This window comes from Hyperolius riggenbachi, chromosome 5, assembly GCF_040937935.1.
Source record: "Hyperolius riggenbachi isolate aHypRig1 chromosome 5, aHypRig1.pri, whole genome shotgun sequence".
In the NCBI taxonomy this organism is placed as follows: domain Eukaryota; kingdom Metazoa; phylum Chordata; class Amphibia; order Anura; family Hyperoliidae; genus Hyperolius; species Hyperolius riggenbachi.
Window position 1 is genome coordinate 184,615,964 of NC_090650.1, and position 12,361 is coordinate 184,628,324.

Consider the following 12,361-nt stretch of genomic DNA (forward strand, 5'->3'; position numbering starts at 1 on the left):
AGGCTTCCGCAGGAAGTGGAGCTAGCAGCGGCGACATGCGCGCTAGAGGAGAAATGAAGTTTACCTCCATATAAATATTGTTGAATGAAAGCGGTATAAAGGAAAGGGGGGTCGGCACTGCAGTTGGCTCTACTTGCAATAGGGAGGGCTCGCAGGGTTGCGGCAGGTTCGCCTTATGGCGTAGACAGCGTGCTCAGGCTGGAAATAGATATAGTCTGGCAACGGAAAAAAAAAAGATGCAGAGCCGGCACTAGCTGTGTTCCGTGTTTAATCCATAGGCTGTGATACATAGATTGTGGTGCTTCAGTTACGTGCAGTATAAAAGTTCACATACCGTTGGGTGGAGGCTGCGAGCTGTGAGCTGGTGGTGGGTGCTGGGCACAGGATGAGCCTGACAGCCGTTTCGCGCTAACAGAGCGCTTCTACGGAGGCTTGTACGTGTGGGGCTACGCTGGCTGGGTACAAATACTCTCAGCTATGGCGTCCGGCGGATTTCCGCTCGCCGGGGCCGCCCCTGTTGTTCCCCTCTTACTGTTCCGATGGTGGAGCGCATATGCGTTCCACGCTAGAGTCAGGGAGGGAAGCTTACTTAGACTACGGATGCCAGTGCAGACTATACTATATTAGATGTCTGCTAGAGCTATTTGCTACTAATGGCATTTTACGTCCGGTTTGGTGCCATCTAGTGGCCAAAGGCTAAACTGCATTTCAACCATAAAAGTCTTGTGTGCATTACAAAAATTCCATATAAAATGCAAAAAATGTATATATATATAAATATATTTATAAAAAATATATAGAAAAAGTGAACATTGTTGAACACGTGAAGGATTGCACTTTTAAGAGGATTATTATCCAACCTTGTAATTATAGTGTGAAGAATACATATATTTTTTATATCAAAGATGCAGGTGCCGTATTCTTATATTAAACCTAGTGACCTCTAATGTTGTGTTATCTTACTAGTGGACTTAAAATAATAATAGAGAGGGAGAAATGGGAAGGGGAAGTAGATGGCAGGTTGATTGACATATCAAAGATGTTTTATAAAGATGAATATCTGCATTGAAGAGTATATCAGGATTGATAAAACACATAGGCCTCAATTCACTAAGATCATGCTGGAGATAATAAGGCAAGATAAAACTTACCTCCACACAAGAGAGAGTTATCTTATCTCTTCATTCCTTAAGTTACCTCCTCTGTAGTTATTTTACCTCCTCTGTAGTTAATTTACCTCCTCTGTAGTTATTTTCACATGCAGTTAATAAACAGCCTGTCTTTAACTCTGGAGTTATTTTAAGGATTGAAGAGTTAACTTAAAGACAGAAGAGTTAACTTTAGGTTTGCCTGAGGTAAAATGTTTCCTGAATACTACATGCCTTATCACCATGGTAACAACTCTAGAAGAGTTATTAAAGACAGGAGATAAGCTTAGTGAATTGAGGCCATAATGTTAAGCTGACAGCTCTCCACCCGTTACATTTCAATCATCTGAAAAGACATATTCTAAGGGTCTAAAAAACATGCAAAATCTGCATAATCGTTCAGGCCAAGTGGGCCCATAGTCTCAGTTCTTAAAATGAGTAATATTTCCTCCCTCTTTAGTTTTTTCTCTCGGTCACATCCTCTTCTTAATGGGGGGACATGAAGAATGCCTGCAAAGGTCATTACCGAGGGGTTACCACCGTGAGCTTCTCTTATATGTTCTATTAATCTCGGTGAGCCGCAGGGCCGGATTTACAGCTCAGGAGCCTATAGGCACAAAAGTTTTAGCGCCCTAAGCCCCACCCCTCAGCACAGGCCACACCCACAAATCACACTCCCTATGAAATAAATTTATGAAAAAAATAATGCAAATATTACAGGACAAGTAGAGAATACGAACAATATGCAGACATTACCAACATCATGGAGAATTAACCAAATATTACCATCAACAAGCAAATAATTAAAATCTCAAGGAAATGTACTTATAACACAATCATTGCGATAGTTTCTAGGTTGGTGATCAGAAAGGGGATTTAGCATTTAAGTTAGCATTAAATTATCATTAGGCAACGATTTTGTGTTAGATTTGTCTGGCATTCTACAAGAGACCCTGTAACGAAAGAAAAACCCTCTGGGGGATACTTACCTCAGGAGAGGGAAGCCTGATGCTGGGCATACATGGGTCGATGCGGCCTTATCAATCGAGCCGCAGATGGCTCGATTGATAATTTCCGACAGGTCTGATGACCTGCTGAATCGATTCCTCGCAGGGACAGCGGGAATCGATCCAGGGCGGCCGCGGGGACGTCGATCCTGCGGCTAATTGAGCCGCCGGATCTACTCGTGTATTCCCAAGCATAAGGGTCCCAAAGAGGCTTCACTGTCCTCTGAATCTCAGGGGAATCCAGCGGTGCCCTCCCCCTGAAACTGGCTTGACAAGCAGTGATATATTTACCTACCGCAATCCTGCGCAGGCGCACTAGCGGCTCTTAGTTCAGGCTAAGGCAGAAATAGCCAAACCTGATTATATAAACTCTACTGCGCAGGCGCGAGTCCTTTGCACCTGTGCAGTAGAGTGGATACGATCGGGATCGGCTATTTCCGCCTTAGCCTGAACTAAGAGCCGCTACTGCGCCTGCGCAGGATCATTGAGAAGTAAATATTTACCTCACTGCACTTAAGGGGGGTCCCGATACTCTAATGGAAGGACACAGGAGGACGGGGGGAGGAGGAACCTCATTAGGATCCAGAGGCTTCCCCCACCAAAAGTAAGTACCCTCCCCCCCCAGGTCATTTTTTTTCATTACAGAATCTCTTTTAATAGCTCCAAAACCTGTGGAACCACAAGCCTCAGCATGTTCTACACATCCATGAGATCTAGGGATGAGCATTTTGCATCCGAACGCTGTTTCGAAACGACTCGGAGCAGAACACAAATTTGAAACATAGCTGACAGCATGGTCTGAGAGGGAACATGAGAGGGTAGGAAGAAAAAAGATGCAGTACAACTTGATTTGTGGTGGAAACTGAGTCTGACCTTAGGTCACAGCTTGTGTGCCAGGTTATCTGTGCGACTGACCTCCTCAAATGGCTAGCTTTATTCAGGGCTCCTGCCTGTGTGTCTCCCTGCAGCCAAGACATCCCTGATCTCGGAGTGCAGAGAGCAGCTGGCTGCCGTGTTTCAGATGATATGCATGTACAGCCAGAGCCAGGAGGAAGTGAGTGACCTGATCGCCACTCATTCTTCTAGTCTTTCAGCCTGACACGAGTGCCATTCTTTACAGAGACGGCAAGTATCCTGCCAATTATCTACTTCACTGCTTCTACTCTTCACTTAGAATGGAGCGCGGTGTTTTGCGGTGCCCAGCCAGAGCCAGCTGTATGGAGAGCGCGTGGAATCCTTCACTTCCGCTTTGTTCACAGACCAGGCGGCGGATGCCTGCAGTGCAGAGTGAGGTGGCTGGCTGTAGCGTTTTCAAAATAATCACAATGGCTGCCGTTGCTTTGCGGTTGAAATGCAGTTTAGCCTTTGGCCACTAGATGGCACCAAACCGGACTTAAAATGCCATTAGTAGCAAATAGCTCTAGCAGACATCTAATATAGTTTGGTCTGAACTGGCATCCGTAGTCTAAGTAAGCTTCCCTCCCTGACGCATATGCGCTCCACCATCGGAACAGTAGGAGGGGAACAACAGGGGCGGTCCCGGCGAGCGGAAATCCGCCAGACGCCATAGCTGAGAGTATTTGTACCCAGCCAGCGTAGCCCCGCTCTGTTAGCGCAAAACGGCCGTCAGGCTCATCCTGTGCCCAGCACCCACCACCAGCTCACAGCTCGCAGCCTCCACCCAACGGTCTGTGAACTTTTATACTGCACGTAACTGACGTACCACAATCTATGTATCACAGCCTATGGATTAAACACGGAACACAGCTAGTGCCGGCTCTGCATCTTTTTTTTTCCGTTGTCAGGCTCCATATAAATATAGCCGAGTGCAGATAGCGTGCGCAGAGCCTCAGAAGACGCTCAGGAGAGCGAAACAGCTGTCAGGCAGCTCACCGCTCCCACCTCACCCCACAGCTTAGTAGGAAACGGGTAGGAAGTATCTATTTATGTCTGCTTTTTAACCAATTTTTTATATGTGGCCGGAATAATAAAGTTTTTCTATAGATTGCATGTGCCAACTGCTGTTGCTTTCGCTCTTTATGGAACTATATTTGCTTGTGTGAGGATTAGTTAGAGCACGCAATCTGAGCCACACACAAAAAAAGCAACCAGTTTTTTGTAGTCCTGTGATCCACATACTCAAGATCTGTGTCGTTGAGGACTGTAGTGCCTGTACTCTACATTTTTTCTTTTTGTTCAAGTACCTTCCTATGTGCAATCAAATACACAGCCCCGCCAAAAGCCTCCATTCACGAATCCAGCCCCGGATGCAGCATCATATCTCTCTCACACGCTGGTCTTCCGGTTCCCGAAGTCACGTGAGCCGGAACTACACTACAGGCAGGCCAGCGAGTGAGAGATGGAGGCTTCTGGCGGGGCTGTGGATCAGATTACACATAGGAAAGGTATGCTGACCACTGCAACTCACGGGGTGGGAGGGAGGGAGGGGGATGTGGGTGATATTATACACACTGTTAGGTAGTTAATCAGCTCTGCTGAGATGCAAATTACCTCACCTGTGAATGTTTGTGGTTTTCTGCAAAACATACACTATTAGTGGGCCTTGGGGACCTCTGCTTTACAACACTGGCCACAATGGAGGGGGATTTTTACAGAACACTGCGCTGCGGGAAGGGAGGGAGAGAGTGGCGGCCCCATTTCCCCCAATCCCGGCTATAGGACGACAAAATTTAGAGTATAAGGCGTCTCCCAAAACTTTTATACTGTGATCAGTCCTAAATTTCTCGACTTATAGTCGAGTATATACGGTAGATACAAAACTGAAAAATAATACATAAATATATAATATAATTGTAAAATGACACATGCAATCAATAGGTGCTACACTGGGCCGCAATAGCTATATTAAATAGCCACCAAAACCTACACCCATAAATAAAGGGCATATACTGAAAGAAAAGGAGATATAATAGTAAAGGACTTACTCTAATATAACCTTTCAAGGTGTTCATTGCAAGAGTGCTGGATTTTGATGAAGTGGGCGTCTTTTCTCACATAGAATTGACATGAATGAATTGCTGTTTATAGGGCATGGATTACTACTATTTCTATATCATGGAAAAAAAATTACCTTCACATCCTAAATGTATCTCTGTTGTGTAAATGTATTGCCTACCATTATTTTAAAGTGTTTGTATTGTGTTTTCCTTAAAGTGAACCTCCGGACTAAAAATCTACTCAGCAGAACTGAAAAACATTTGCCTGTTCTTTTAAAACAGGGTGGGTAAGAGATTATATTACCGATCTATTTTAATTAACATAACTAATGTAACTTAATTATTCTGCATTTTTAAATCACATTTAGAGCTCAAACCCACTAGCGGCCTTTTGTAAGCCCTAGTGATTTTAAAAAGCTCTTGCTAATGCAATGCTATGGGGGATTTTTATAAAATCAACTCGCTCCAGTGGAATCATACCCATAGCATTACATTAGCAAGAGTGTTTCAAATTAAAAAGTGTGTTCCAGGCCTTACAGAGCTTTTTTTCATGAGCAATTCACATTTAATGTAAGTCAACTGAAACGCACAAAAATTGCAATTGTTGTGCAAAAATCGCACATAATTTTGAAGTTAATTACATACACTCGTGTAAATTAACTTCATTGGTGTGGCATAAATCGCAATAAAAAAAAGGTTACAAAAATGCAAAATAGCAAAGGAAGAAAAATAATCAAAGGTCAAAGCCCCAAAAATCAGAAAATGCAGAATCAGACATGAAAAAGAACCCACAGAAAATTGCATGCAGAATTCACATGGATACGTGTAAATGCTGCTGTCATTACCTGTGCTCTTATATCAAATTAAGTAAACGGTTTTCAGTTCTACTTGAAGCTATACATTTTTTTTAAAGATTTTAGTGCAGACTTTATGGTACCGGTCTTTTGCTTTTACTGTATGTTCCAGTAATGAAGGAATAACATAACCTCCCCTTTCTTGTCAAAGAGTAAAACAGTTTTTCCCAGACCCCTTATCCATTTCAATTTGTTAACCCTTTAGCATCCAAATAAAGTAAAACTTTATTTGGCTGCAGGGCCTGGGGCTTTCCCAAGCCCCCTGGAGCTGTCCTGTGCCCTCGCAGCTCCTCAAGTGTCATCGGGTCCCCTGCTGCGACTTAGTTTCATTTTCGGCGACTGCCCGTCGGCTCCCGGCAACGCGTCCTATTGTTCGCCTTCCCCGCTGTGAAGCGCGTCATGTGCAGGCGAAGTACGAAGGACGCGTTGCCGGGAGCCGACTGGCAGTCGTCGAAAACGAAACTAAGTCGCAGCGGGGCACCCGATGACCCTTGAGGAGCTGCGAGGGCACAGGACGGCTGCAAGGGGCTTGGGAAAGCCCCAGGTAAGTTAAACTTTTTTTTCCTATCCACAGTTAAGGTTCCCTTTAATGCTGGACCACACTAGATCTGTTAGGACTTGAAAACATTACAGCATAGAACTGAAAATGAACACTTCTCACCGTGTTTACTGCCACTATAACTTACATACTGTCCTTGACTTGTAATTTATATACGGCCTGTCCCTGTATTGTTTTGTTTGTGTCTTAAGCAACTGCCAAGACAAATTCCTTGTAAGTACAAACTTATTGGACCAAATAAATGTATTCTAATTCTGATGATGTTGCCACATCTTGCCATTTGGGTTTTTGCCCATTCCACAAGGTAAAACTGTGCCTCCTTATGTTGGATGGTTTTCACTTGTAAACAGCAAATTTCAAGTCTGTTCACAGATTCTCTATTGGTATGGACTTTGACTTGGCAATTCCAACTCATTTAAATGTTTTCCGTGTTGCTTTAGCAGTAGGTTTCAGGTAATTGTCCTCCTGGAAAGTGAACCTCCGTCCCAGTCCCAAATCAAAGGCAGACTGACACAGGTTTTGCTCAGGCATATCCCTGTATTTAACACCATCCAGCTTTCCCTCAACTCTAGCCAGTTTCACAGTCCCTGCTGCTGAAAAACATCACCTACTGCCACCATGTGCCATTGTGGTGATGGTGTTCTTGGGTCAATGGGATGTGTTGGGTTTGCGACAAACATAGCATTTTCCTTGGTGGATGAAAAGTTCAATTTTAGTCTCATCTGACCAGAGCACCTTCCTCCTTACATACATAAGAGGAGTCACCCACATGCTTTTTGGCAAACTCAAAATGTGCCTTCTTATTTTTAACGCGAAGTAATTACTTGTTTTCTGGCCACTCTTTCATGAAGCCCAGTTCTATGGAGTGTACATCTTATTTTGGTCCTATGGGTGGATATGCCAGTCTCTGGTGTGGAACTCTGCAACTACTGCACAGTTACCTTTGGTCTCTGTGCTGCGTCTCTGAATAATGCCCTTCTTGCCTAATCTATGAACGGTGTTAACCTCCCTGGCGGTAAGCCTGAGCTGAGCTGGGGTGGGAGAATTTAGCTGGAAGCGGTAATCCCGAGCTCAGCTTCGACTAGCAAATTACCTGGTTCCTATTGAGTTTTGGAGTCCCATGCACACGATCGGCGCTGTGCAGCAGGACTCCGACATCTCTCCCTGGCTCTACCCGCGTTTCTGCATCATTCTCTGGCAGCCGGGATCCCCATAGCCCCGCTCTTCTGGGGACCCGGCGGCCAATCAGTGCAGCGGTGCAGCGTGGCATAAGCGGGGGCGGGCCATAATATACCATTATATATATATATATATATATATATATATACATACATACATATACATACACACACAGCCTGCATGTATATAGAGTTTAGCGTGTCTAATTCCTCTTTATTTACACAAGTTGTAATTTGATCTCTTCTTTGTGGCACCTGACTGCCATAGCAGAGATGGCAGATAAGCTCATTTGAAAGCACAGGATGACAATATAGCCATTTGGTTCCCAACTGTATCTGAGCTAAGTACTTCTGCCTTACTGTTACCGATTTTTGCCTGGATTTTGACTATTCTCAGCCTGCCGCCTGCACCGACCTCTGCCTGGATTTTGACTACTCTCAGCCTGCCGCCTACACTGACCTCTGCTTGGATTTTAACTACTCTCAGCTTGCCTTATTTGTACAGTTTCACAATTTTTTAAGTTTATTCATAAGTTTAATTCAACAAATTTGTCTTCTAGCTTTTTTTTTTATTTATATGCAGAATGTCTACCAGGCTTTTATTCTGACATATGTTGGTGAGTTATGACTATGATTTGGTGAGGCCTAAAAATGCTTGGAAAAAAAAAAAAGGACCGCTTTTGACACATAATTCCAGACAGAAATGTACTTCCAGGGAGGTTAAAGCTTCCAGGGCCTTTCAAAAAATGTGTGTTTATACTGACAGATCATGTGACATTTAGATTGCACATAGGAAGACTTAATTTCACTAATTATGTTCCTTTGAAGGTAATTGGTTGCATCATGACTATTTAGGGGCTTTCTGGCAAAAGAGGTAAATACAGATGCACATGCCAAATTGTAATTTTGTATGAATTTGTTTTTAGATATTTTTCTCATCTCGCTTCACCATCTTAGGTTTTATTTTTTTTTCAGATCCATCACATAAAATACGATTAAGAAACATTAAAATTAAAGGTTGCAATTTAACAAAATAGGTTCAAAGCCAAGGGGTGAATACTCATACAAGGCACTGAATAAAGCCTTTGTTCTTTTTTGTTTTTGTTTTTTTTTTAATTCAGAAACACCAGTGCTCCACTTCCCTCTCCACTGCTTGAATCAAACATTTGCATTGGCCTTTGATAGCAGTGTTATATTCTTGACTGCATTAATCCATTTGGCCTCTATGAATCCCTACTCTTCTAATTTTGCTGCCAACTGAAGTGATTCCTGGCCACTGCATGCATTTAGACATGTGCAGTGGAATAATTATTGATTTGTGGAAATTACTATATCTGTTATGTCACTGACCCTTGTCATCTAAGGTCACTTCTAGTAATTCTTGTCAGATCAGGTCACTTTTAAGTCGTCTCCTTTACAAGGTAAGTCAGTGAAATGTTGCCTAAGTTTTACCTTGCAAGGAGAGGTAGTTTATATCCCCTTTCACTGGAAATTCCTAATGCTGAATGATATAGGGATTGCGGGACCTGCATACTCCCCAATCTTCCTTCTGCTCCTACTGGACCCTTATTTCTAGGGTATGGGCTTTAGCTCACCTGTTTTGATTATCCATAGTAAACAACAAAATAAATACAAAACAAAGCTTAGCAGTGCCTCTGAAACATGACATAAACACTACGTTACTTTGATGTGCGATAACAGTCCTTAAAGATATTGGTCTACATTTGTTTGTGTGTGATGTCTTGTGTCTTCCTTTAGAGATTGCTATACAAAACAAATTTGTAACAGAATTTACATTAGGTTTTTTTCCATTAGATGGCCAACAAAACTTCCACCTGTCAGTTTTTTTAGTTGAGATTTAAACCCTACCTAGGTTATTATCCCCTTGTTAACTTATGAGATAATGAATTGTAGGTGTAGTACAGATAATTAATAGAACATTAGTAGCAAAGAAAAGAGTCATTTTATTTTCAGTTATATAGCTTTATTTATAGCATTGCATCATTCTGTCATATTTGCAGTATAGAAACAAACAATGTATTTTCAGTTGTGAAACAGAGCAGAGCAAATGACCCTTTGAACTTCCCTGCAGTAAAACCTTATCTCAAGCTATCTCAAGCTGTCTCTCACTGTTTATGGCTGTTTCAGCTATTTACAAAACAGGACTGAGTTTGACCAAGTTGGTCAAATAGCTCGGAGAAGGTCTTCTGCATTGATAACAACTCAAGTGTTTTAACTCTTCCTGTACTGGAAAACAACACAAGACTTTTTTTATTTGCTGATAATAGAATACTTTGTTATCTGTGCTATACATGCAAATCATTATCTCAGAAGTTTATTTAAGTCTGCGACCTGGCTTGGCCGCGGGAAACTGCACATGCACTGTTCTGGCCACACGTCTAAATGTTTTCTTTCCTTTGCAGCTGTCACTTAAAGTAAGTATTTTAAAATGACAGCTCTGAATTTCTTACTGACAGTTTTGGGACTATTTGATCTATTCAAGAGAGGTTTCTCAAGGTTTCCTTGATTCTTTTAAAAGGATTTCCTTAACAGTAGAAGCATGTGATTACTGCCAAGATAGTGTGCTTGCAAGTAGACAGCTCAAGCCACATCTTTGTATAGTTCTTTGTGAGGAAGTGTTTTTAAGAAATAATGGAAATTTTGAGAATCCCCTATGAGAACAAGTATCAGTCTAAAACCTGTAGGTTCCGAGCCATCAGATTAATACTGCCCACTATAAGGAACAAACAAAAAAGTCATTTACATTGCATTTTACTCTGAGCCAAATGCACATAATATTAATGTGTAGAAAATTAAAATAAATTTTACAAGTTTTTTTTTTTTTTGGCATAGTGCTCCTTTAAATATGGGTAATGAAATATTTACAAATCATTGCTTTCTGTTTTTATCTATATGACCAAAGTGTACCAAATTTTTGCAAATAGGGTTGTACCTAAATGTTTGATCTTACATGCCTCAAAAATAAAACAATAATGGCCCATATGCAATGAACTCTTTCATCTAAGTTTTCTCCTAGGTGATGTTTCACACCTTATCAATAAAATGTCTTTTAGTCCACTAGAAAGCAACAAAATACACAGAATAATTTTGACAATACTTTTTCACCTACTTTTAATATTTTTTCAATTGAAAAGTGCTGAACATTGTTTTAAACAGAAGATAAAAAACTATCTCCTAGGACAGTGTTGGCTAACCTTGGCACTCCAGCTGAGGTGGAACTACAAGTCCCATGAGGCATTGCAATACTCTGACAGCTCTAAGCATAACTCGAGGAGGCAGAGGCATGATGGGATTTGTAGTTTTGTCACAGCTCGAGTGCCAAGGTTACCCGTCACTGTCCTAAGAGAAAACTTATCTCCTAGGCCCAAATGAATAGCATAGGGGCCCATGGCCCCTATGCAATTGACTTTTTCTCCTGAGTTTTCTCCTAGATGGTGCCTTTTAAGTCACCAGCAAGCAAGAAAATACTTAAAATAATTTTGTTGGTACACTTTCACCTACTTTTTGGTAATTTTTCACTTGCAAAGTATTACAATGTTATTTTAAAAAGAAGTTGAAAAATTATATTGTAGGAGGAAACTCAAAGTGAACTGCATTTGGGCCCATGTGTCTTTGAGACTACATGCAGGAAGAAAACAACAACAAAGTAAATAACTTACTTCTTCTCCTTTTTGAGCTTCATCGTGTTTATCAAGAAATGTTCCTTGCAGCACAGAACCCACAATTGTCAATCCTTTTCCAGCCTTTAATTGTGTAGTTAGAGACAACATTCTGGGATGCTTTACATTCTGCTCAGAATCCAAGTTGAGCAACACTAAAATCTGAGGCCTGAAATAAATGTTTGCTCAGAATATCACTGTGTCAACAACAGAACATATTTTGTACCAGTGTCTGTTTGATGTACACTATTGTCTGTATTATTATGTAACCCATGTTTGTTTCTTACTTTGTACAGACCCATGGAATATGTTGGCACTTTATAAATGGATACTATTATGTTCAATAAATAAAACATAATTTGCATAAATTCTTGGATTTGCATAAAGCCTTCAGGATATTTATAACAGCGCTTGTGGTATAGCATAAGCTTGATAGCACATACTGCACGTATAAAGCTGCAAGCACGGGTTGCCGCTGAGGGCTTTAAGCCGTGCTGGGCCAACGCATGCAAGGTGGTGAGAGCCCTCAGCGGCAACCTGTGCTTGCAGCTTTATACGTGCAGTATGTGCTATCAAGCTTATGCTATACCACAAGCTCTGTTATAAATATCCTGAAGGCTTTTTCCTGTGCCAGCTTATGGAAATTTATGGTGTGAAACAAACAGCACTCATAGAAGATTGTGTTGATTTCGTGAATATCAGAGGGTAACTAATTTGCTGCCAGCAGATAGTTTGATGCTCCCGGGAGTGACACAGGACTTTTGTGATGGATGTGCATATGTGAGTGGGAAGATATATGTGAGACACAGACGGCTGTGATACAGCAGAACACGGCAGGTCTGCTCTTTTTAATGGGTTATGAGGGGTTTTTTTGTACTAGCATTTCTGAATAAAGGAAGATTTGTTTGAAGACACTTGTGATATAGTAGCATTTCGGGTTAATTTTAATTGTAATGGTAGGTCCTTTTATAAAAAAAA

General features: G+C 41.6%; 1 protein-coding gene across 5 annotated transcripts in view; it reads right to left on the bottom strand.

The window, feature by feature from the left end:
* The window catches only part of SLC12A7 (solute carrier family 12 member 7), a 715,067-nt gene that overhangs the window by 182,263 nt on the left and 520,443 nt on the right, over nucleotides 1–12,361 (bottom strand). For all 5 annotated transcript variants that reach the window (XM_068236473.1, XM_068236472.1, XM_068236469.1 and 2 more), the window contains one exon: nucleotides 11,384–11,552. In XM_068236473.1, the coding sequence (XP_068092574.1) occupies nucleotides 11,384–11,552 (169 nt within the window). The remainder of the gene's footprint in view (nucleotides 1–11,383; nucleotides 11,553–12,361) is intronic.